The 22,760-nt window shown below is 42.7% G+C and overlaps 1 protein-coding gene across 1 annotated transcript; it reads left to right on the forward strand.

The window, feature by feature from the left end:
* The first annotated feature begins 584 nt into the window (after positions 1–584).
* Positions 585–22,134, forward strand: LOC310702430 (uncharacterized protein). Its single transcript, XM_083493906.1, has 15 exons — positions 585–1,621; positions 5,188–5,440; positions 7,601–7,746; positions 8,217–8,306; positions 8,428–8,551; positions 9,100–9,194; positions 10,898–11,054; positions 12,249–12,354; positions 13,910–14,193; positions 15,613–15,758; positions 17,305–17,394; positions 17,516–17,639; positions 19,467–19,561; positions 20,543–20,699; positions 21,891–22,134. The coding sequence occupies exons 2-15, from the start codon at positions 5,239–5,241 to the stop codon at positions 22,019–22,021; spliced, it is 1,947 nt and encodes a 648-aa protein (XP_083350032.1). The 5' UTR covers positions 585–1,621; positions 5,188–5,238; the 3' UTR covers positions 22,022–22,134.
* The last annotated feature ends 626 nt before the right edge of the window (positions 22,135–22,760 follow it).

A 22,760-nucleotide genomic window follows, 5' to 3' on the forward strand; every position in this document is an offset into this window, starting at 1 on the left:
GGGACAATCAAAATACTTCTGGCCCACTGGCCGGAAGTGAGGCGTGGTCAGTCCAGATGGGGGTTCCTAAGACTTACATCAAATAGGGTTGTCGGAATTGGGGGTTGAAAAGCCAGCAGGCTCGGCCCCACCCAGAGCGTCTCCCCTCTCAGCCTTGCCGCTGTGGAGATCCATCAGTCATCCTCCTCTGACATGCGTTTGTGACTCAAGCTGCAGTGCATGCACAACAGATCAGGCTTGAGGCATGGATACAATACTAAGCTATGCATTTATTCTACATAAATCAGGACACAGGAAAACATGGCCTCTCTCCTTGCCGTCTTCTCAGAGAGAGAAAAAAACAAAAGCAACGGGATACCCCAGCATTTGGAGGGGCAGGCAGAGACTACAACCTCCCCTCCATCCAAAACAAAGGATTGACCCAATGCCCAAACTGGTTGTGACAATTGCTAGGAGGTAAGCAAAACCACCAGGTCGGTGCCAATTAGCCCGGTGGGCAGATTCCTACCCGGCCCCATAAAGAACAGCGACCACCATAGCCACAGCAAAGTCATTGACTATCAGCTTAAACTGAGGGTGGGTGGGCAGGGAAGAAAACCCGGCGAAGGAACAAACAGGTAGTGCCCCAGGTGTGGGCTGCTTAAATGGGCAATGGGTGGATCTGAGGGAAGCCTACCTGCTCTGTCGGCTCTGCCCCCTGGCTCAGCCCAAGTCCCCAGCCTGCATCCCCATTCACCAAAGCCGGGTGCAGGCTAGGATCCAGTTCCTGATAGGCAGAGGGGGCTTAAGCCCCCACCGTCTACCAAGTAGGGCACCACTGTTTCAGTTCCCTCGTCGGGGCCCCTGTGAAGCCTCTGCCATCCTGTAACGCTGCCACACAAAGAGGGGTGAGCAGACTTGTGTGGTATCATTCACCTAATTCAGGCACCCCCAAACTCGACCCTCCAGTTGTTTTGGGACTACAATTCCCATCATCCCTGACCATTGGTCCTGTTAGCTAGGGATGATGGGAGTTGTAGTCCCAAAACCTCTGGAGGGCCTCAAACATTTGGGATGCCTGACCTAATTACTAGAACAGAAAGAAGAAAGACTTCCTAAGCTGGAAAATGTTTAAGAATTTTAATTTCCATTTTTAAATTTGGTATAATGATTTTGAAGACTACTTTTTTGAGCAGATTATGTTTTGCATATGACAAATTTAAAAGTTAAAAAATAGAGTGATAGATGTATCTGGACTGGAGACAGATATGAATAACTACTAGATTTCACATATTCAGAAATGGAGGTTCTATCGCTTTGTCCCAAAAGTCTTGGTGAAAGCAGTTTGCTGGAATCTGCACAGTACCTAACTGTGGGATGTATCATCACTGAAGCAGTCAAATGCAACATTTTCCTTTTGCCTAGAGTGGACACGCAGGGGAATGTGGCTCCAGTTCCTGTCATAGCTGCTCTGGAGTCTCCTCCCCTTGTGTGTGACAGGTAGATGGGCGTTGACCTCCTCTTCTGGCTCTTCCTTACAGAGGACAGAAAGTCTGCAGCCCAGCTCAGACTTCTTTTCTCCACAAATGTAAATGTAAGCACAAGATAAAGCCTACCTTTAGATTACTGCTGTGAACTGAATGTAAGTCAACTTTACTCTTACTTTTAAAGAAGACTGTTGTGTTGTTGTTGTTATTATTATTATTATTATTATTATTTTAAAAGGGAAATAAAGGGGAAACTTACCAGGAACAAGCCAGACCAGACAAGCCAGACTACATTGCTTAATTTAAAGGATTCTAACAAATCATCAACTTGCTTCCAGCAATCTGCAATGGAATGTGCTCTGCTGTTTGCTCAAGTAGCGTGAGTGAGGAGGGATAATATTTAATCAATATATCCTCTCCTACCTTCCTCAACATTCTCACACTAAGATGTGGAGATGGCAAGAATCCAGGCTATTACACAAATTCATAGAGAATAAGGCTACTAGTCAAAATGACTACCACTCTACCTCCACGGTCAGGGGCAGCATTTGAATCCCATTTGCAGGCAAACAAGAGCAGAAGAGGGCTGTTGCCTTCCTGTGGTTGCTGGTGGGCTTCCCATGGGGGCTTCAGAGGCTTCTGTGGGAAACCACACACCAGACTAGAGAGGCAAGAGCTCTTATGTTTCATAGGCCCTGGGGCGCCAAACGTCAAAGGGTGGGGTTTAAGTTCCGGGAAAACCAAGTTACAGCATTTAAAACAAAGTTTTTGTGTAAGGGTGTGGAACCAAAAGTTCATACCTTCCTAGTGTGTAAAAGTTTAAGCAAACCTCGTCAGATAAATAGATAGCTCTCTTGAGACAGCAGCAGAAGTCACCACCTGATATGGAATAAAAGTCTTCAACTTCATATTACTCTTTGTGCTGTCTTATGGTTTATCTTCTTGTAAAACACTGCTAGAAAATAACACTCCAGTTGCTTGTACTCACAATACAATTTCACTAGTGTTCCTACTGCCCTGTAGAGAGAACAACTTGTTAGGTATTTTTGTTTCCCAGCAACTGCTTTTCTGAGGTATGCTGCCTCTCTTACAGGAGATAATGTATAGCCATGCCATGACTGGTAGGGGGGGTATATATGGTAGAAGCTGATCTTTCAAGTAAACTGGTCCCAAGTCAGGTTAAAAGGATAATAAACATCCCCTTAAATTGGCCGAACAAAGCAGTAGTGCAATATGATCCAACTGCCCAGTTCCATTAGTCATTCTGCAGAATCTGGGCTGTCCTTAAAGCAACCTGCCATATACCATGTCACAATAGTCTGAATAGGAGGTGACAGTGACCAAGCTATCTCAATCCAGGTACGGTTGCTGCTGGCATTTCAGCTGAAGCTGATAGAAAGAAACCAAAGAGGTCCCTTTAACCACTAATGACAAAGCTGGGTCAGTAACTGACCCCAGGATGTGAACCTGATTCTTTAGATGGAATGCCAACCCTGTTCAGAACAGATTGATCTCCATTCAGCTGGGTGTATGAATCACCCACCTACAGCACCGTCATCTTGCCTGGATTGAGTCTATTCACCTTCATTCAGCCCATTGCCACGCCCAAGCATTGATTCAGGACACCCACAGCCTCCCCTGCATCTGACGGAAAAGAGAGGGAAAGCTGAGTGTCACCCATATACTGGTGATATCTCCACCCACATCTCTAGATGACCTCTCCTGGGAGTTCCCTGTAGATCAGGGGTGGGGAACCTCAGGTCCACAGGCCAAATATGGCCCCGAAGCCTCTTTATCTGGCCCTTGGGACTCTCTCCAGGCCATATCCCTCCCCAGCTACATACTCCTCTCCTCAAACCACCCCCCTCACAGGCCTTGTTTCATATCCTTCATGAGGGTTTCTATCTGGCTGGACTCTGATAATGACTCTGGCTTGCCTGGATAAATGCTAAAGTGGGCTACGTGCAGGTGTATCTACTGTAGAAAGGTAAAAATTTGCATTCATTGCTCTGTCTATAGTGGTAACTCGGTTAAGTACTTAATTCATTCCGGAGGTCTGTTCTTAACCTGAAACTGTTCTTAACCTGAAGCACCACTTTAGCTAATGGGGCCTCCTGCTGCTGCCGCACCGCCGGAGCACGATTTCTGTTCTCATCCTGAAGCAAAGTTCTTAACCCGAGGTACTATTTCTGGGTTAGTGGAGTCTGTAACCTGAAGCATATGTAACCTGAGGTACCACTGTACTTTGGCCTCTCACTCTGCCCAGCACTGGCATGTGGCTCCTGTAATGTTGCAGGAACGTCACCCTTGAGCTGCAAAGGTTTCCCAACAGCAATGTCAACATTATGTAGCTCAAGAGAAAGAACAGAAATCTGTAGGGCCTCAAAGCACAATTGTAAAGGGGGTTGAGCAACAATCCCATCTTACTCAACTCACCCGCCAAATAGGAGTGGAACGACTGTCAAGTGCTGCCTCTCACAACCAGCTTGGAGAGCCTCTGCAGAGTGGTATAGTCAATGGCTTAGAAACCCCTGAGAGGTCCAAAGGAAACAAACAAACAAACAAACAAACAAACAAACACACAAACACCCACCCACACACCTGCTTTGCCAGCAAAGGTTATCCCATAGGGCAAAAAGGCAGATTCTATCTCAAAACTAGGCTTATTGTCATTACTAAGGAGGCAGATTTGGTCTCTGGCTGATCATGGCTTCTCAATGACTAACTGCAACTTTTCATTGTTTACCACACTTATACACAAATCTCTCTCCCCTGCTCACACACATAAGGACTGTTTTCCGAACTCCAAAACTAATTCTAATTCTGAAATGTGTGTTGGGAATGCAGGCAACATTTCAGTAGCTCCACTGCTGGGCACTATGCCTCTGAATACCAACAGCTGAGAATCGCAAGTGGGGCAAGTGGACTCATGTTCTGCTTGCAGGCTTCCCTTTGCTATCTGATTAGCCACTGTGAGAACCCGATGCCAGGTAAGATGAAATTTGAACTGATTCAGCAAAACCCTTCTTAATGCTGATGACTTCTGAAAGAATTGGCAGCCCAGATGCAGTGCCGGATTTACATATAAGCTAAACAAGCTATAGCTTAGGACCCCATTCTCTTGCCCCCCCCAAAAAAAAAATTAAAGGAAAAAAACCTGGATGTACCTTTCCAAAATATAAGATAAGAAACAAATAAAATAAAACCTACATACAGCAACAGTGTTTTGTGTTGTGTAGGCTTCTATTTTGTTATGTGCAAATGGCTTTAGATACCAATTAGGTCCATAAATTACCATATAGCATATATTCAACACAAAAAACAGCAACAATTTGTTGTTGATAAAGGACAGCTGGACATGATAAAGGATCCCATTACCTTCAGTAGCTTAGGGCCTCATCAAACCTAAATCCGGCCCTGTCCAGATGTCAAGTTAACTGGAGTTAACATAAGCTTACTAGATGTTTTTCAATGAATCCGGGGACACTTTTCAACTTCAATGGATTTTATATGGGGACTGATTTGTAAATCCAGGGACTATCCCCAGGAAACGGGGACGTCTGCTAACTTTAAGTTAACATGCAATGGGAATGCAAAGGCTAGAGATGTTTTCTAGACATCTTCCAGCAATTTTGGTTAAACAATAACTTTACATTCTGAATGCCTCAGCAGATACAAATTGCAACTGTGGTAATCTATTAACTTTGTTCTGTTTGGGCAGAATACAGAAAATATTAGTTTTCTTGAAGTGCCCGTCCCATCAGACACAAAGATGGCCATGAGAGGTAAACATGGGATTGAAGTTACAGACAACATGTTGGCTGATGGTGTCAATCTAGCTCCAGAAGATAAACTGTTAACCTATGATGGGATTTTGTATCCTGCTGTTGTTTGCAAGCTAGAAAATTTCCAAGCCCTTGAAACCTTTGATGCCAGAATGGATGATGTGATCCTGGTAGGATATCCTAAAACAGGTGAGTAGCCGTCTTTTCCACCCTAACAAAAATGTCTTATGAAAGGTAGTATATGAAGAACATAACCATACATGGAACATATTCAGTATAAAAAACAATTTATAAAGGTGCAGTTACATATAGCAAAGGTTTTATGATGAATCTATATAGCCCAACCACAATGAGGAAGGAGTCATGGGAGGAGTACTTATATGACTCTCCCTGTTTATATACTCAAAAAATGGAGAACTGTCTGATTTGACTTCACCCCCAGACTACACATTCATGTTTGATCACTGATAATTAGAATCATAGAGTTGGAAGAGACCACAAGGGCCATCGAGTCCAACCCCCTGCCAAGCAGGAAACACCATCAGAGCACTCCTGACATATGGTTGTCAAGCCTCTGCTTAAAGACCTCCAAAGAAGGAGACTCCACTACATTCCCTGGCAGCAATTTCCACTGTCAAACAGCTCTTACTGTCAGGAAGTTCTTCCTAATGTTTAGGTGGAATCTTCTTTCTTGTAGTTTGGATCCATTGCTCCGTGTCCGCTTCTCTGGAGCAGCAGAAAACAACCTTTCTCCCTCCTCTATGTGGCATCCTTTTATATATTTGAACATGGCTATCATATCACCCCTTAACCTCCTCTTCTCCAGGCTAAACATGCCCAGCTCCCTTAGCCATTCCTCATAAGGCATCGTTTCCAGGCCTTTGACCATTTTGGTTGCCCTCCTCTGGACACCTTCCAGTTTGTCAGTGTCCTTCTTAAACTGTGGTGCCCAGAACTGGACACAGTACTCCAGGTGAGGTCTGACCAGAGCAGAATACAGTGGCACTATTACTTCCCTTGATCTAGATGCTATACTCCTATTGATGCAGCCCAGAATTGCATTGGCTTTTTTAGCTGCCGCATCACACTGTTGGCTCATGTCAAGTTTGTGGTCAACCAAGACTCCTAGATCCTTTTCACATGTACTGCTCTCAAGCCAGGTGTCCCCCATCTTGTATTTGTGCCTCTCATTTTTTTTGCCCAAGTGCAATACTTTACATTTCTCCCTGTTAAAATTCATCTTGTTTGTTTTGGCCCAGTTTTCTAATCTGTCAAGGTCGTTTTGAAGTGTGATCCTGTCCTCTGGGGTGTTAGCCACCCCTCCCAGTTTGGTGTCATCTGCAAATTTGATTGGGATGCCCTTGAGTCCATCATCCAAGTCGTTGATAAAGATGTTGAATAAGACCGGGCCCAAGACAGAACCCTGTGGCACCCCACTAGTCACTCTTCTAATAATTCCATTATTGATCTAGTCAAAATAAAGTCAAGATTAAAGGTTCATTTATAATAGAACGTCCAAAATTCAGAATTGACGTATGGGCATCACGACTCTGTTCTCCACATCTTTAGATCATTTGCTTCTCCCCTCTCCCACACCCTGGTGACACCAATGTGCACATGTAGTTTGATAAAACACTTCAACAAAAACAAAGTTGTTGTGCTTGTACATGCAACTACAGCACAATTTATTTTCTGTGGGGCTGTTACTGTGCCCACATGTCCATTCAAAAAGAGTCTTGACAGAATTGTATGTGCAATTACATCAAGTTTGCTTTTTTGAGATGTCCTCAATGTCAATTTATTCATATATCAACTTATCAGTATCAATTATCATGTAATGTGAAGGGAGCAGGATGACCAATGAACTGAAGCACATATCTGCAATATTCAGAAAGAAAAAAATGGGAACATTGGTGAATTCCTAATGCATTGGTTCCTTTAGAAAGTAAACCAATTGCTTCAACATTCTGGCATCTCAACAAGTCCAATTAATCCAGAACTCCAAAAGTTCAGAAAGATCTCAAGCTTTGAGAGAAAGCAAAGCCGACCAATTCACCCATCCCTAAGTCACAGTGCTGTAGTCCCCATCTGTCAGTCAGTAGGGGTGACACACGGATATTACCTGTATAACCACAGGTAATACAGGTTTTCTGAGGTTTTCTGGTCCATAACTGCCCATGCTATCATTGGTGAGAAGTCACCAGTAAAGGATACCAGGGGACATTTGTGGGCAGTGTCCTTGAGCAGCAGGGATTTTCATGAGCAAAATATTTAAAAGCAGCATGAAGCCAGAGTGGTCATGTGTGCCAGTCTCAAGTACATACATAAGACATAAGCCATCTGCTTCAGGTACAAATTGGCTTGAAACCATGCTCAGCGGCTTGGAAATCAGAGCTGGGAAATATACAGAAGAGGAAAAGGAAAGAAGAAAGGCTATTGAAGAGGAATTATCAGTGCCTTCACGCCTTGAGTTTGGAAATCTAGATGCATTCAAGGTTAGTTCATCAGCAATCAGCACATTACTGACTTTATTTCATCTCTGAAAAGCATTTTAAGCACAGTTGTTTTTTAAAAAACACCTATTATTATTATTATTATTATTATTATTATTATTATTATTATTCTGCACCCATCATGCTAGGTTTCCTCAGATACTCTGGGCAGCTTACAGGAAATATAAAAACACGTGGGTGACTGTGCACACAATAAAAGAGTTGTATTTATCACATGACGCATATTCAATTTTCTCCAGAGAAATGGTAGCTATGCCTGAAAGCGATAATTTGTGAAGGGCCCTTTGTATGTTGTCAACACTTAGGAACCGAGCAGGCGAGGAATTAAATAAATAGAATAAAAATACTTCTAGTGAAAGATCTGGAATGAAATGTTTCTGTTACATGCAATTTACAATGTAGTGAAGAAAGGAATGGATTGACCACAGTGCTTATTTCCTATCTTATTTAAGAGGATGACGAAATTACCTTCCAGAAGGATCATAGTAACTCATCTCCCTCCTCATTTACTACCCAAATCTATTTTCAAAAGTAAAGCCAAGGTGAGTACATACATCTTATAGTCTTTCAGCTATAATTCCTTTACAGCAGCATTCACTTAAATGTTATTTCAGAGCATTATAAGCACATTCTTAAAGCGTGATTTATATCTTTGTGTTTCAGATACTGGTGCTGATTCGGAATCCAAAGGATACAATGGTGTCTTATTTTCATTTTAACAATAACCTTTCTGTCCTTCCTAATTCAACATGGGATGCATATTTCACAGATTTTATGGATGGAAAAGGTATCCTTCTTATTTTGAAAAAAATCATGCAAGAGTAGTTCACAGGATGGGAAGAGGTCCTGCATCTGTCCCCCCCCCCCCATTCTGATGTCCAGGTGGCAGAAGAAGCTGGGAGTGTTAAGCTTTGGTTAATATGCCCACTGAATCCTTTCCTAGGGACTTAGGACCTAGACACTGTCATGAATGCTATGGCAACCTGTTGACTTGACTACTGTAATGTGCTTTAGCTGGGGTTGCCTTTGAAAATAGGCCAGCATCTTCCATCTGTCCAGAATCTAGCAGCATGACTCGTGATAGTGGACCTTCATGAGCTGTGCTGTTTCCCAATTTGTATCTAGGCTAATTTCAAAGTGCTGGTTTCAACATTTAAAATCCTACACGCAGGCACATGCATTCTTAAACATCAGTGTCCGCATGCATGGGAAAGCAGATCCAATGAGCGTTCCCACATGTGTGTATGCAGGTGAGTTTATGTGAGTACGCTAGCAGAGAGCCTGCTAAGTGTTAAAATGTTGATATCGTGCAGCTTTCTTCTCCTTTTTATCCAGTGTGTTGGGGCTCCTACTTTGACCATATCTCAGAATGGGACAAGTACATTGATGATGAAAATGTCATGGGCATATGTTACGAGGAACTTAAGGAGGTGAGGTTAACATTAGCCCCAGGGATATCAAAACTAGGTTTCTTTGTGAAATGCTGTCAAAGAGATAAATGCACAAGGACACTTTATACGTGTCCTGTCCGTGAGGAGTGCGTACGGACTGTTAGGATCGTCCTACTCTCGTGTAGGACCCTGGTAGAGACACATGCCCAACTGGCATGTTCTCTCCCTCCTGGTCTGTTGTTCGGGAGCTTCCAAAGTTTCTTCAGCCCAAACATCACAGTGACTGATACCAAGAAGCATCAACACACTTAGCGATCCACAGAGTATTCACAGTTTGCGTAACAGAACTCAGTAGCACAGCATTTTGGCTAATCTACTTTTATTTACATATAATACACTCAAAGCATTCTGACTTAGCTCCTTCCTCTTTCTCATCAGATAGCAAAGAGAGAAAGAACAAAGGACAATAGTCCCACTTTCCGGAACACAGTAATACCAAAACATCCTGTCTCCGTCACTTCCCACTCTGTGGAATGAAAACATACACCGTCATGTGATAGACAACAATCCCATGACTACAAACACAGAGCAGGAATCCGAACACGGACATGCCATTTCATGCCTGACCGTTTCCTGAAATGCTCATAACACAGTTGTGTAGGCTTGTGGCCTACGCTGGCAGCTAAGCCAAAGAGATGGTTTCTTCTGGCCAGAGTTTTGAGTAATGTTATTTAAATAAATATAACAAAAAGAAAGGGAGAAAACATTGCCAGCTGACATACAAAAATAGTAATCCACCAATCCTAATTTAAACATATAGCTTCATATGTCCATATGCCTAAATAGGTATTTAAATGAGATTGACAAAAGGGTAGTGAAATCTTTGGACTACTGAGTAGTAGATGATGTTGAGACACATTACTTTTGCCCCACTATAGGTGTAATGTTTTGACATATGCAATATGTTATCTCTTGGGTTTTTTTGGGGGGAAAGATCAACATTCTGAATTGCAAAAAAAAGAAGGGGGAAAAAAAGCTGAATTCTTTGGGTTGGTCTCCACCTTCAGTGTAGGGTTAGAACTTTTATATTTTTAAATTATTTTATGGGCATATAACAAAAGGAAAGGGGGGGGGGGGAAAGCCAGCCGACATGTACAATAAAAATTAACCCATCAATCCTAATTCAAGTATATAGCTTTATATGTCCATATGCCTAAATAGGTATTTAAATCAGATTAACAAAAGGGTAGTAGTAGTAGTAGTAGTAGTAGTAATAACAGGCCCATCAGACCTGTAGTAGTAGATGGTACTAAGTTAATTTAACAGACACATTACTTTTGCCCCACTATAGATGTAATCAGTGCTTTTTTATTGAAAAAGGTGTCAGTACTCACCAGCAAGCAGGGGGAGGAGCCAGTGTGGGGGGCGTTGCCTGATGCCAAGTCTGGGCGGTGAGGGCGGAGTAGCTGCTTGATGCTCCCTTATCCACCCACCCACCTACCAGGGCGCTGCTGCTTGGGTGAAGAAGCCTCCCCTGCCTGACTTTGGGAAGGAGACAGCAGGCCTCCAGGATCCTGTCAGAGCATTGTGCCTCTTTGTCCTAAGCTGGAGAAATGCTTCCGAGAGCCCTCGTGCCACCTTCCCCCCAAAAGGTGGCAGGACTACATACTGTTGCGTACAGCTAGAATGAAAAGACTGAATATACTGTTTTGACATGTTATCTCTTGTTTTTTGGGGGAAAGGATCCAAATTTAGGATTGCAAAAAATCGCTAAATTCTTTGGCTTTTCCGTGAATGAAGAAGAAATTAAAAGTGTTGTAGAAAATTGCAGTTTCAAAGCTATGAAGCAAAAATCTACTGAAACTCATGGAACATTTGGAGATGTTCTTTTCCGCAAAGGTAAATTTCTAGGGTGGGGTGGGGGTTGATAAGGTTATTCACCAATAGTTGCCTGCTAAGTGATCACAACTATGTATAGGTACTTATCAATTTATTTTTTGCGTAAGCTTCTTTAAGGTAGGGATGCCACAAAGGGTTGCAAAGTTTAGTTTTCAGTCCAGACCTGTGATTTCAAGGCATATAAGTTCTTCTTCTGGTTTTTTATTTATCATTCAAGAACACAGGGTATGGGATTAGGAATCTGTATTTGATTCTATAAAATCAGCCCAGAAGTTGTTGAGGATTATGATGGAGAAAAAGCTGCCATCATCATGTCTCTGATATCAACATGCAGCAACCTTGGGAACTTCCTCATGCCCCATTGGGACCCCTTTCTAATGCCTGCTCTGGACTCTCCTGTCCACATATTTCCCCCCAGTAGTAGACAGCGCAAAGCAACTGGGAGCCACCACTTAGATTTCCCACAATGATTTGATTCTGCCCTCTGTTTCCAAGAGCTAAGAGGGCATCCATGGTATATGGGGGACTTGGCATGGGAGGGATCCATCAGAAGGAACTATACCAAGGTCCCCCTCACACCATCAGGCACTCCTGTCTTTTGTGTATTTCTATTTAAATGTATGCAAATCCACTTTTTTGACTTTGCATGACTGTCTACCCTATTGTCAAGCGAGAACCAATTCACTGACCTCTTTTCAGGTTAATTTTGACTTAGTTGTAATTAACAGCTCCTGTGTGAGAGACTTATGCACGGTGAGTGGTTAATAAATAGCATGTTTCATAGTAAATCCTAACAGCAGCTGTGTGATGTGTGGCTGAGGAGCAAACGATTATGGTTCCTTTCTGTCAAGGTCAGTTACCTCCTTTAGCCAACAAATTCCAAAGGAGTCAATAGGAGCAGCAGGCTGAGTGGAACAGAGGTGAAGCAACAGCCTTCCAACAGTGGAGCCACTGCTGCTTTGGAGGGGAAGGGAAGGCTAAAGCAAGTCACAAGGGTGGGGCTGCACAGGAGCAACAGCAGAACACCTATTGCTGCCATCACACAGTATTGACTTCATTGCTGTCTTGGCTTTCCCTTTCCCTTTCCAGCAAGTGGCCGTGACACTGCAACTCACCCCACTGAAGAGACCCCAGTTTAATAAAATATCTTCTGAATATATGTTAAAACTAGTCATTTATCTTAAATGTTTGCAGGATCTGTTGGTGACTGGAAAAGCCTGTTCTCTGAATCTCAGAGCCAAGAAGTGGATAGAAGATTTAAAGACTGTTTAGCCAAAAGCAAACTCGGAGCAAAGATGAAGTATGAGGTTTACTGCAAGATCTGAGGAGGCAACCTATATTCAAAGGGCTGGCTGCCTCCTCCATGGTCTCCTGAAATACAATTAGCTTTGTCTCTTTCTGTGTACCTGTACAGAACATTGAGGAAGCCATAATGTTTCCTGTGTCTTGCAATTCCAGCAGTTTTGATATTTAAGCAGGTTGACCTGATTAAATAATGGATGCTTGAGGAATTTGTTCTTGGTGGATCTTAATTCAAACTGACTTGATCTCTGTGCATGGACTATTGTATAAAAATTGGTTATCCTTCAGATTTCGCATTTAACTGAATTTTGCAAAGCAGCTCTCAGTTGAAACTGTGAGGTGAGCGTGTGGAATCCATTTTGCAGCTCCAGTGACGCAGCATGGCTCCTGACAGCCCTGCTTCTGTGTGTCATGTTCCTCCATGCATGCAGTGGGCAATCTTCTTCCTCTCTAGGGGCACCCCACCTTTGTTACTAGTCCAGCATGGTCCACTCAACACTATTGAAAAAATTCTTGCTCTGTAGCTCCAAGTGGGGCTAGGTGGATCTCAAGTTGCTAAACCTTCTCTTCCAGCAAGGCAACGAGTTTGCAGTTGCCACAAGTGTACTTTTGCATGTTCTCTGGGAGGAAGACAAACATGGCACAGGTGTTGCATGTCTATGCAGCAGCTTCCTCACCTCTCATGTCTCTTGGTTCTATGCATACCGTGAGACAGCACCAAGGGCTTTCCCTGCTCAACACCCTCACAAATTCCCCTGTTTACGAGTCCTGGTCACAAGCTCTGGTCATAAGCTCTCAGAAGCTGCAGTCAGCTCAGTTTAACTGGTGCTAACTCCTTCCCCACTCACTTCCTCATTCTCAGAGCCTGAGGTGCTAAACTTTGAAGGGTGGCATTTGGTCGCAGAACGCCAAGATAAGGCATTTAAAGCAAAGCTTTTACGTAAGGGTGTGGCCACAGTAGTTCATACTACTGTGTGCAATAGTTTAAGCAAACTTAGCCAGAGAAATAAATAGCTCTCTTAAGACAAAAACAGAAGAAACTAGCTGATATGGGATGAAGGTTATCAACTGTGTATGGCTCATTGTTTATCTTCTTGTAAAATGCTGTTGGAAAATAACACTATTTTACAAACCATTGGAAGCGGTGGTCTAAAATCATTTATTTGCACTGCTATAATTTCAATCAACGGACATATACATGGTATTATGGCTACTGTACGACTTACCGACACTTTTCATTGTTTACCACACTTACTAATGAGTCTCTCTTGCCCGCTTCACACACACAATGCCTGTTTTCTGAACATTCTGAACCAATTTCTGTGAGAACCTGATGCTAGGTAAGATGGCTTTTGAACTGATCCAGCAAAACTATTCTTGATGCTGATGACTTCTGAAAGAATCAGAAGCCCAAATGTCAAGGACAGCTGTGAACATGGAATGGGAAATGTAAGGCTAGAGGTACTTTACAGGCATCTTGGTTAAACAGTAACCTTACACTGTGAACTTCATCACCAGATATGAATCGTAATCTTGGTAATATATTAACTTTTTCTGATCAACATAAGTATTAATCTGTTCAGGCAGAATAGCTCAAATCTCAGTCTTCATCAAGTGTCCATCCCATCAGATACAAAGATGACCATGAACAGGAAACGTATTGAAATTCTGGACAAGTTGTTGGCTAATGGTGACAAGCTAGCTCCAGAAGATAAGCTATTTACCTATGAAGGGATTTTGTATCCTCTTGCTGTTTGCAAGCTAGAAAATTTCCAAGCTCTTGAAACCTTTGAAGCAAGAACAGATGATGTGATCCTGGTAGGATATCCTAAAACAGGTGAGTAGCCATCTTTTCCACCCTAACTGTAGTGGTTGGGAGTTACTCGTGCGTAATCCTGCCCCGTTTGAGCATTGGATTGCCTGCTTAAACCCTCCGGACTGCACAGCCCATCTCAGCGTGGCTGCCCTTAGTCACTCGTAGAATCTGTCTGTGGGCGTTTCTTAAAGCGCTGCCAACATAAGAGCTGTTTGACGCCCAATTGTCTCCGCCTCTCACTGCGCGGGAGTCTCCTGCGCAGGGTGGGCGTGGGCAGCGGGGTGCCTGGGCTCTCCTCACTAACTTCCAACGAAGAGTCCTGGAGCCCCTGCACCTCCCTGTCCCGTTGCTCTCCTGGATCCCTGGTGTTACACTCATTCTCTTCCCCTTCTTCCCAGCTGAGTCTTCCCCTAGCGCTGGGACCTTCTCCTGCAGAATCAGAGACCCTCTCCTTCTCCCGTGCCTCTGATGTCAGTTCCCTGACACTAACCAAAATGTCTTATGAAAGGCAGTATATGAAGAACATAACCATACATGGAACATAGTCTGTATAAAAAACAAATTACATAGGTGCAGTTACATATAGCCAAGGAATCTAAATAGTCCAACCATGATGAGGAAAGAGTCACAGGAGGAGTACTTATATGACTCTCCCTATTTATATACTAAAAAATGGAGAACTGTCTGATTTGGCTTCACCCCCAGACTACACATTCATGTCTGACCATTAATAATTCCATTACTGTCAGGAGGCAGAGGAATCAACCCCCGTGGCAGGTTTCCAGGAATGGATATGACAAGGAAAAGTTCTTACCACCTGCCTTTTATTCAACATTTACGGAGAGAGGCTTGGAAACGCAGCCTCTTGGAATGATGGCATTGTCCCGAGTAAATCTCTCCTCCCCTTCTCTCCCACTTCCTCATTCGTCATCTATTCTACGGGTGGTGCTGAGGGCTCTTTGCTTCTGAGCCCTCCGCTCTCCTACTTTCAAGGCTCACCAGGTTCTGGGAGGGGGGGTCTGGAATGCTTTCTAAAGTCACATGTGGAATAGATTCCCATCCTTATGGTTACATCCCCAGTACTTACTACTGGTTTTTTTTTTTTTTTTTGTTCATTTTCTCCAATTTTCGCCAATATACATCATTTTTTTAAAAAGTTTTCTTTATTTAAATAGCAGGCTGAAAATTTGATATCATATTTCCAAAGATTTTCCCATTTCTCCAATTCTATTGTATATCTGAAGTCTTGGGCCCATTTTGCCATTACATCCTTACATCCTTAACAATTTCGTCTTTTAAATGCCAATTTAATCATAACTTATACATTTTGGATAAATTCTTTATTTGTGGTCAGTGTCCTTGAGCAGCAGGGATTTCCATGAGCAAGTTATTAAAAAGAGGCATGAAGCACATACCCCAGACATTTTGCATCTCATTCAGGTACAAACTGGCTTGAAACCATGCTACGTGACTTGGAATTCAGGGCTGGGAAATATACAGAAGAGGAATATAAAAGAAGAATGGCAATTGAAGAGGAGTTGGCAGTGCCTCCACGTCTTGAGTTTGAGGATCCAGACGCCATCAAGGTTAGTTCATCAGCAATCAGACCATCACTGACATTAATTAGTCTCTGAAAAGCAGACAGATAGTGTTCATTGTCTAGGAGAACCACTCTTTTAAAAAATGAGTTTAGGAAGCATCAGACCTCCTTGAATGGCATGCAGATCTTTGTCACCCAAGGAGCAGGCATTTGGATTCCTGTGCTAGAGGGAAATAACACTGGCCTTTCTCCATACATGATGAGCTCATGTCAACCAACAGCACACACTCTTTCCAATCAATTGGGTGTTCAACTTATCTGTTCAACTTACTGCAGAGCCACACCACACATTTAACTTCCCTCAAAGAATCCTGAAAACTATAGTTTGTTACAGTTGGGAACTGTTTGTTTGCTGGGAATTGTAGCTCTGTGAGCTCTGTTACAAATGCGCGTTGAACATACTTTAAATGTACAGCGGGGGTCTGCCTTAATGCTTTCCCCAGCACATTTTGGTTTTGGGGAAAACCTTTCATGGAGATTTTGCTTATATTTGTGTGTGTGTATGGGGGGGATTGCATCACTTTGGGGTGAGGGGAGTAATATTTTGATGAGGTGGCCAGTTTCTGTCTTCTCCCCTTTTTTTAACCAAAGTCATACCTCAGGATAAATACGCTTCAGGTTGAGCGCTTTCGGGTTGCGCTCCGCGGTGCACCGGAAGTAACGGAGCATGTTACTTCTGGGTTTCGCCACTCGTGGATGTGCAGACGGTCAAAATTCGCATCCTGAGGTACCACTGTATAAGAAGCTGTGGCTTGGTAGCAGTTGCCAGGTGATTATGTAGCGTCATCCTGAGGGGCACAGATGGCCAAGCCAAAGTCTTCATGGCCTGATGGACACAGTGTCTCTGAGGCAAGTTTATTTATGTATGAAACGTCAATTCATGGTACAGTCGCATGTATTCCCATCTCTGACTGTTATTCTTTTTAGCCTAAAAGTAGATTGAAGACATGGGGCATAATAATAACATGTACCAGGGAGGTACAACCTCACCTGAAGTCATGGAAGAGGGTTTGCAATTTTTGTTTGGTTTAGACTGGAGATGCACTTCCCCCTGCAGATGTTGATTTCACTGTGTCATTTGTATTAACAGCAGCACGAATAAACTGTTATGTAAGCTGAGAAATCTGCCAGTTCCAGAAATCTAGCTCATCATCGTCTTTCTTTTTCCTTTTTCCTGGTCAGTTGGCAGTTTATCCATCATTCTTTAAGACCAGGTTTAAAAAAAATAACTGTAAAATACTGATAACTGTGCACAAAATCAAAGAGTTGTATTTACATGACACGTATTCAAAAAATGTCTCCTAGAACAGTGGTAGCTGTGCTTGAAAATCAGAATTGGGAAGAGCGCTTTGTGTGTTATGTAGACATATAGGAACCAAGCAGGCTAGGGATTAAATAAATAAAATAAAAATAGATCTAGTGAAAAATCTGGAATGAAATGTTTCCATTGCAATCCATACTACAATGTAATGAAGAAATGAACTGATTAAATTCAAAATTGACCACAGTGTTTATTTCCTATCTTATTTAAGAGGATGACGAAACTACCTTCCAGAAGGATCATAGTAACTCATCTCCCTCCTCATTTACTACCCAAATCTATTTTCAAAAGTAAAGCCAAGGTGAGTACATGCATTTTACAGTCTTTCAGCTAAGACTGCATTACTACAGCATTCACTTAAATGTTATTTGAGAGCATTAAGAGCACAATCTTAAAGCGTGATTTATATCTTTGTGTTTCAGATACTGGTGCTGACTCGGAATCCCAAAGATACAGTGGTGTCTTATTTTCATTTCAACAATAATTTTCCTGGCTTTCCCAATGCAACATGGGATGCATATTTCACAGATTTTATGAATGGACAAGGTATCCTTTTTATTTTACGGCAAATGTCAAAAATAATATATGCAAGAGTAGTTCATGGTATGAGAAGAGATTCTGGATCCAGCACCCCATTTTGATATCTAGGTGGAAGCAGAAGCCTAGAGTATGTACTGTCCACTTTGGTTAATATGCCAGCTTCATCCTTTCCCAGAGACTTAGGACCTAGACACAGTCAAGAATGCTATGGAAAGAAGGGAGCCAACTTGAATAAAATATCGGGAGGGGCAGGTAAGCCCTGCCCCGCATAATCAATCTCAGGATGTAGCACACAGACACAATTTGAATGGAAATGTCCATCAACTTTGGGTGGGAACTCAAATATTTTATGGGGGGAGGGTGAAGTATATTAAAATACAATAATTCATCAAATACAAAAAGCGTCCCTAAACAGGGCTGCCTTCAGAGGTCTTCTAAAAACCAGATAGTTGTTTATTTCTTTGACATCTGATGGGAGGGTGTTCCACAGGGTGGGCGCCACTACCAAGAAAGCCCTCTGCCTGGTTCCCTGTAACTTCGCTTCTCGAAGGGCCTCGGCGCTGGACCTCAGTATCCAGACCTAGACCTACATGAGCTGCGCTGTTTGCCAGTACGTATCTAAGCTAATTTTATTGTGCTGGTTTCAACCTTTAAAATCCTATATTGTCAGGGCGGGTATCGGGAGCAGGTCAGCAATAACTCACAATGTGTTGGTGAAGTTCACTCTTTATTCAAAGAGACAAAACAGCTCAGGTCTAGTGAGCACAGCAACTCCTCCCATTAGATCTTGCCCCAATGAGGCAGTTGCAAGGACTAAAGGTCCCCCCGCCTTCCCGCAGCTGCCCAAGACTACTCCTTCCCCACTTCCTTTCCGAGCAATCTGAGGCTCCATCACCTTGCCTGCCTCTACTCTGCCCTCTTCATGCCACTGTGGGTTCTGGGAGACCAGGGGGGGTACCTAGTTGCAGCAGGAGGGGAAGACCCCCTGGATTCTTCAGCAGCCTGCCTGATCTTTGCCTCTTGATGCCTCTCCTCTCCAGTCTCCACTTCTGCCTCTGATTCTGGACTGCTCTCTGCCCCAGCCTCTTCCTGCTCACTAAACCCTTTCCCCTCTTCAGCTTCTGACACCCCCTCTTCCCAGCCTGCTCCCTCTTCTCCCTCTGACAACTCATCATTGTCCCACCACCAATCCCCTGGCTCTGAGCTATCATCACTTGGAAACCATCACTCCCTTGGGAACCAGCTGGTGCCTCCCACCACTCCTGTGCATCCAGCCAGTCCATGACAGCGACACATGTATATGCCTTCTTAAAACATCCATGTCCACATGAATGGGAATGCCAGTCCAATGAGAGTTCCCACATGTGTGTATGCTGGTGAGTTTATGTGTGTATGCTAACAGTGAGCTTAAAGTTCTCAGATAGTTTTTGCGTTAAGGATCTAAGGTGTATGTGTGAATTCTAGGGGGCTCTGGGCATGGAAGAAACCAGGGATGATGCCACAAAAATGGTGAAGATGTTTTGGCGAGCTTACTCTGGTAGGGTACTGGTGGGTCACACATTCTTTCCATTCAGAATGACATAAAATGCTGTGTCTGGATTTGGGAGAAAAGTTGAAAAATAAAGGAAACCGCTAAGAACCTCTTAAACCCCCACACAAAAAGGAAAAACTGATGAAATGCTCCTCTAGTTTATATAATTTCTACTTCAATGTGTTTGTTGTGGAAAACAGTGCTGCTTCCCCCAGCAATTCTAATTTGCATAGCTGAATTTGCTTATAATGATAAGCTCTAAAATGTTGATATCATGCAGCTTTCTTCTCCTTTTTATCCAGTGTGTTGGGGCTCCTACTTTGACCATGTCTCAGAATGGGACAAGTACGTTGATGATGAAAATGTCATGGGCATATGTTACGAAGAACTTAAGGAGGTGAGGTTAACATTAGCCCCAGGGATATCAAAATAGGTTTCTTTGTGAACTGCTGTCGAAGAGATAAATGCAAAAGGACACTTTATAGGTGAATGTCCGGTCTGTGATGAGTACATACGGACTGTAGGACCCTGATAGAGACACATGCCCGACTGGCATGTTCTCTCCATCCTGCTCTGTCGTTTGGGAGCTTCCAAAGCTTTCTTCAGCCCGAACACCACAGCGACTGATACCAAGAAGCATCAGAACACTTAGGGGTCCACAGAGTATTCACAGCCAAAACATTCTGTCTCCGTCACTTCCCACTCTGTGGAATGAAAACATACACCATCATGTGATAGACAACAATCCCATGACTCCAAACATGGATCAGGAATCTGAACACGGACATGTCATTACATGTCTGACTGTTTTCTGAAATGCTCATAACACAGATGTTGTGTAGGCTTGAGGCTGGCAGCTAAGCCAAAGAGATGGTTTCTTCTGGTCAGAGTTTTGAAAGCAAAAGCATGTATTAGGCTAGAATACCTCTCAACGGATACCTAGGTCACTCTACACCTATCACTATTACAAGTCCAGGAGGAAGCAGGGCTGATATCACAGCTGAAGAACCCAATTGAGTGAGTTTCTTTTTATATGACATTGGTCTCCACCTTCAGTGTAGAGTTAAAACATCATTTTTTAAAATATTTTAAAGTAATGTTATTTAAATATATAACAAAAAGAAAGGGAAAAAATATTGCCAGCTGACATACAAAAAAATAATAATCCATCAATCCTAATTTAAACATATAGCTTTATATGTCCATATGCCTAAATAGGTATTTAAATGAGATTGACAGAAGGGTAGTGAAATCTTTGGACTACTGAGTAGTAGATGATGTTGGGTTAATTTAACAGACACATTACTTTTGCTCCACTATAGATGTAATGTTTTTGACATATGCAATATGCTCTCTCTTGTTTATGAAAAAACAAAAGGATCTACATTCAGGATTGCAAAAAATAGCTAAATTCTTTGGGTTTTCCCTGACTGAAGAAGAAATTAAAAGTGTTGCCGAAAAAGGCAGCTTCAAAGCTATGAAGCAGAAATCTGCTGAAACTCATGGAGCATTTGGAGATGTTCTTTTCCGCAAAGGTAAATTTCTAGGGTATGGTGGGCGTTGATAAGATTGTTCACCAATAGTTGCCTGCTAAGTGATCACAACTATCTACAGTTACTTATCAAGTTATATTTTGTGTATGCTTTTGTAAAGTAGGGATGCCACAAAGGGTTGCAAGGTTTAATTTTCAGTCCAGACCTGTGATTTCAAGGCAAGTTATCATTCGGTGTTATCATTCAAGAACGCAGTGTAAAGGAATAGGAATCAATGTTTGACTGAATAAAATCAGCTCAGAAGTTGTTGAGGTTTGTGATGGAGAAAAGGCTGCCATCACCATGTCTCTGGTATCAACATGCAGCATCCTGGGGAACTTCCTCATGCCCCATTGGGACCCCTTTCTAATGCCTGCTCTGGACTCTCCTGTCCACATATTTCCCCCCAGTAGTAGACAGCGCAAAGCAACTGGGAGTCACCACTTAGATTTCCCACAATGATTTGATTCTGCCCCCTGTTTCCAAGAGCTAAGAGGGCACCCATGGTATATGGAGGACTTGGCATGGGAGGGATCCATCAGAAGGAACTATACCAAGGTCCCCCTCACACCATCAGGCAGTCATGTCTTTTGTGTCTCCTACTTTGGTGTCAGAAGTAGTTAAATTGGATAATATATTTAAAAAGAGAAACAGGTGGTGATTTTTCAAATATCACTTGGACATACATCCCACAAGAGATGGTTGGAGATTGTGGAATAGGATGCCCATGAGTCCTACCTTACAGAAGACAGTGATCTATTTTTAAGAGCTGTTCCTAGTCGTTCTCTAGCTAAAGGTGTCCTCTGTTTGAGGGCTGTCCAGTCCAAGGTTGGCAAGTCACTTGGGGTATTCCTCAATCTGGTGAGATGTATTTCTATGCAAATATATGCAAATCCACTTTATTTTGACATTGCATAATTGTCTACCCTATTGTGAAGTGAGAACCAATCCACTATCCTCTTTTAAAGTTAAACTTGACTTAGTTGCAATGAAAAGTTCCTTTGTAAAAGACTGCCATCACACTGCCATAATTTTGCTGCTGTCTTGGCCGTCTGCTCCCTTTTCAAGCAAGTCGCAGTGACACTGCGTCTGGGAAGCCATTGCTGCAAATCCACCCCACTGAAGAGACTCCAGCTTAATAAAATACCTTCTGAATATATGTTACAACTATTCATTTATCTTAAACATTTGCAGGATCTGTTGGTGACTGGAAAAGCCTGTTCTCAGAATCTCAGAACCAAGAAATGGACAGAAGGTTTGAAGAGTGTTTAGCCAAAAGCAAACTAGGAGCAAAGATGAAGTATGAGGTTTACTGCAAGATCTGAGGAGGCAACCTATATTCGAAGGGCTGCCTGCCTCCTGCATTGTCTCTTGGAATACAATTAGCTTTGTCACTTTCAATAATAATAATAATAATAATAATAATAATAATAATAATAATGATGATGATGATAATGATGATAATGATGATGATGATAATAATAATAATAATAATAATAATAATAATAATAATAATAATAATATATTTATACCCCCACCCTGCCTGGCTGGGTTTCCCCAGCCACTCTGCGTATCAATACATTGATGGAGCCATAATGTTTCCTGTATCTGTATTTAAGTCTGTTTAAATTATGGATGCTTGAGGAATTTTTTCTTTGTGGATCTTAATTCAAACTGACTTGATCTCTGCTCATGGACTATTATATGAATCAGAACATAGTTATCCTTCAGATCTTGCTTTTCCCTGAACATTGCAAAGCAGCTTCCAGTTGAAACTATGTTTTATAATGTGTCAGGGACTGGGCAGAGGAGGAATAGTGGACAGAGCGCCTCCCCAGCCTGACCCTTCCACAGAAGAGGAAGACAGTTCAGAATTACAGCAGGGGTTTGAGGAACGTCACAGCTCAGAGGCAGATGAGGGGAAAAGCTGGGAAATAATGGGAGAGGAGGGGGAGGAAGCAGCAGCAGCAGCAGCAGCAGCAGCAGCAGGGGAGCAACAGCTGACGGACTCAGTTTCTTTAGAAAGCATTCCGGATCCCCCCTCCCAGAATCCGGTGAAACTTG

The sequence above is a fragment of the Podarcis liolepis genome (genome assembly GCF_965112155.1).
Source record: "Podarcis liolepis genome assembly, chromosome: 3".
NCBI classification, from domain to species: Eukaryota; Metazoa; Chordata; class Lepidosauria; order Squamata; family Lacertidae; genus Podarcis; species Podarcis liolepis.

Bases quoted from the DNA above. Each gene is read 5' to 3' on its own strand.
- LOC310702430 (XM_083493906.1), top strand. From the start codon at position 5,239: ATGGCCATGAGAGGTAAACATGGGATTGAAGTTACAGACAACATGTTG. The intron at 7,747-8,216 runs GTTAGTTCATCA...ATCTTATTTAAG, and splicing joins GAAATCTAGATGCATTCAAG to AGGATGACGAAATTACCTTC. The intron at 12,355-13,909 runs GTATGAGGTTTA...ATATTAACTTTT, and splicing joins AAACTCGGAGCAAAGATGAA to TCTGATCAACATAAGTATTA.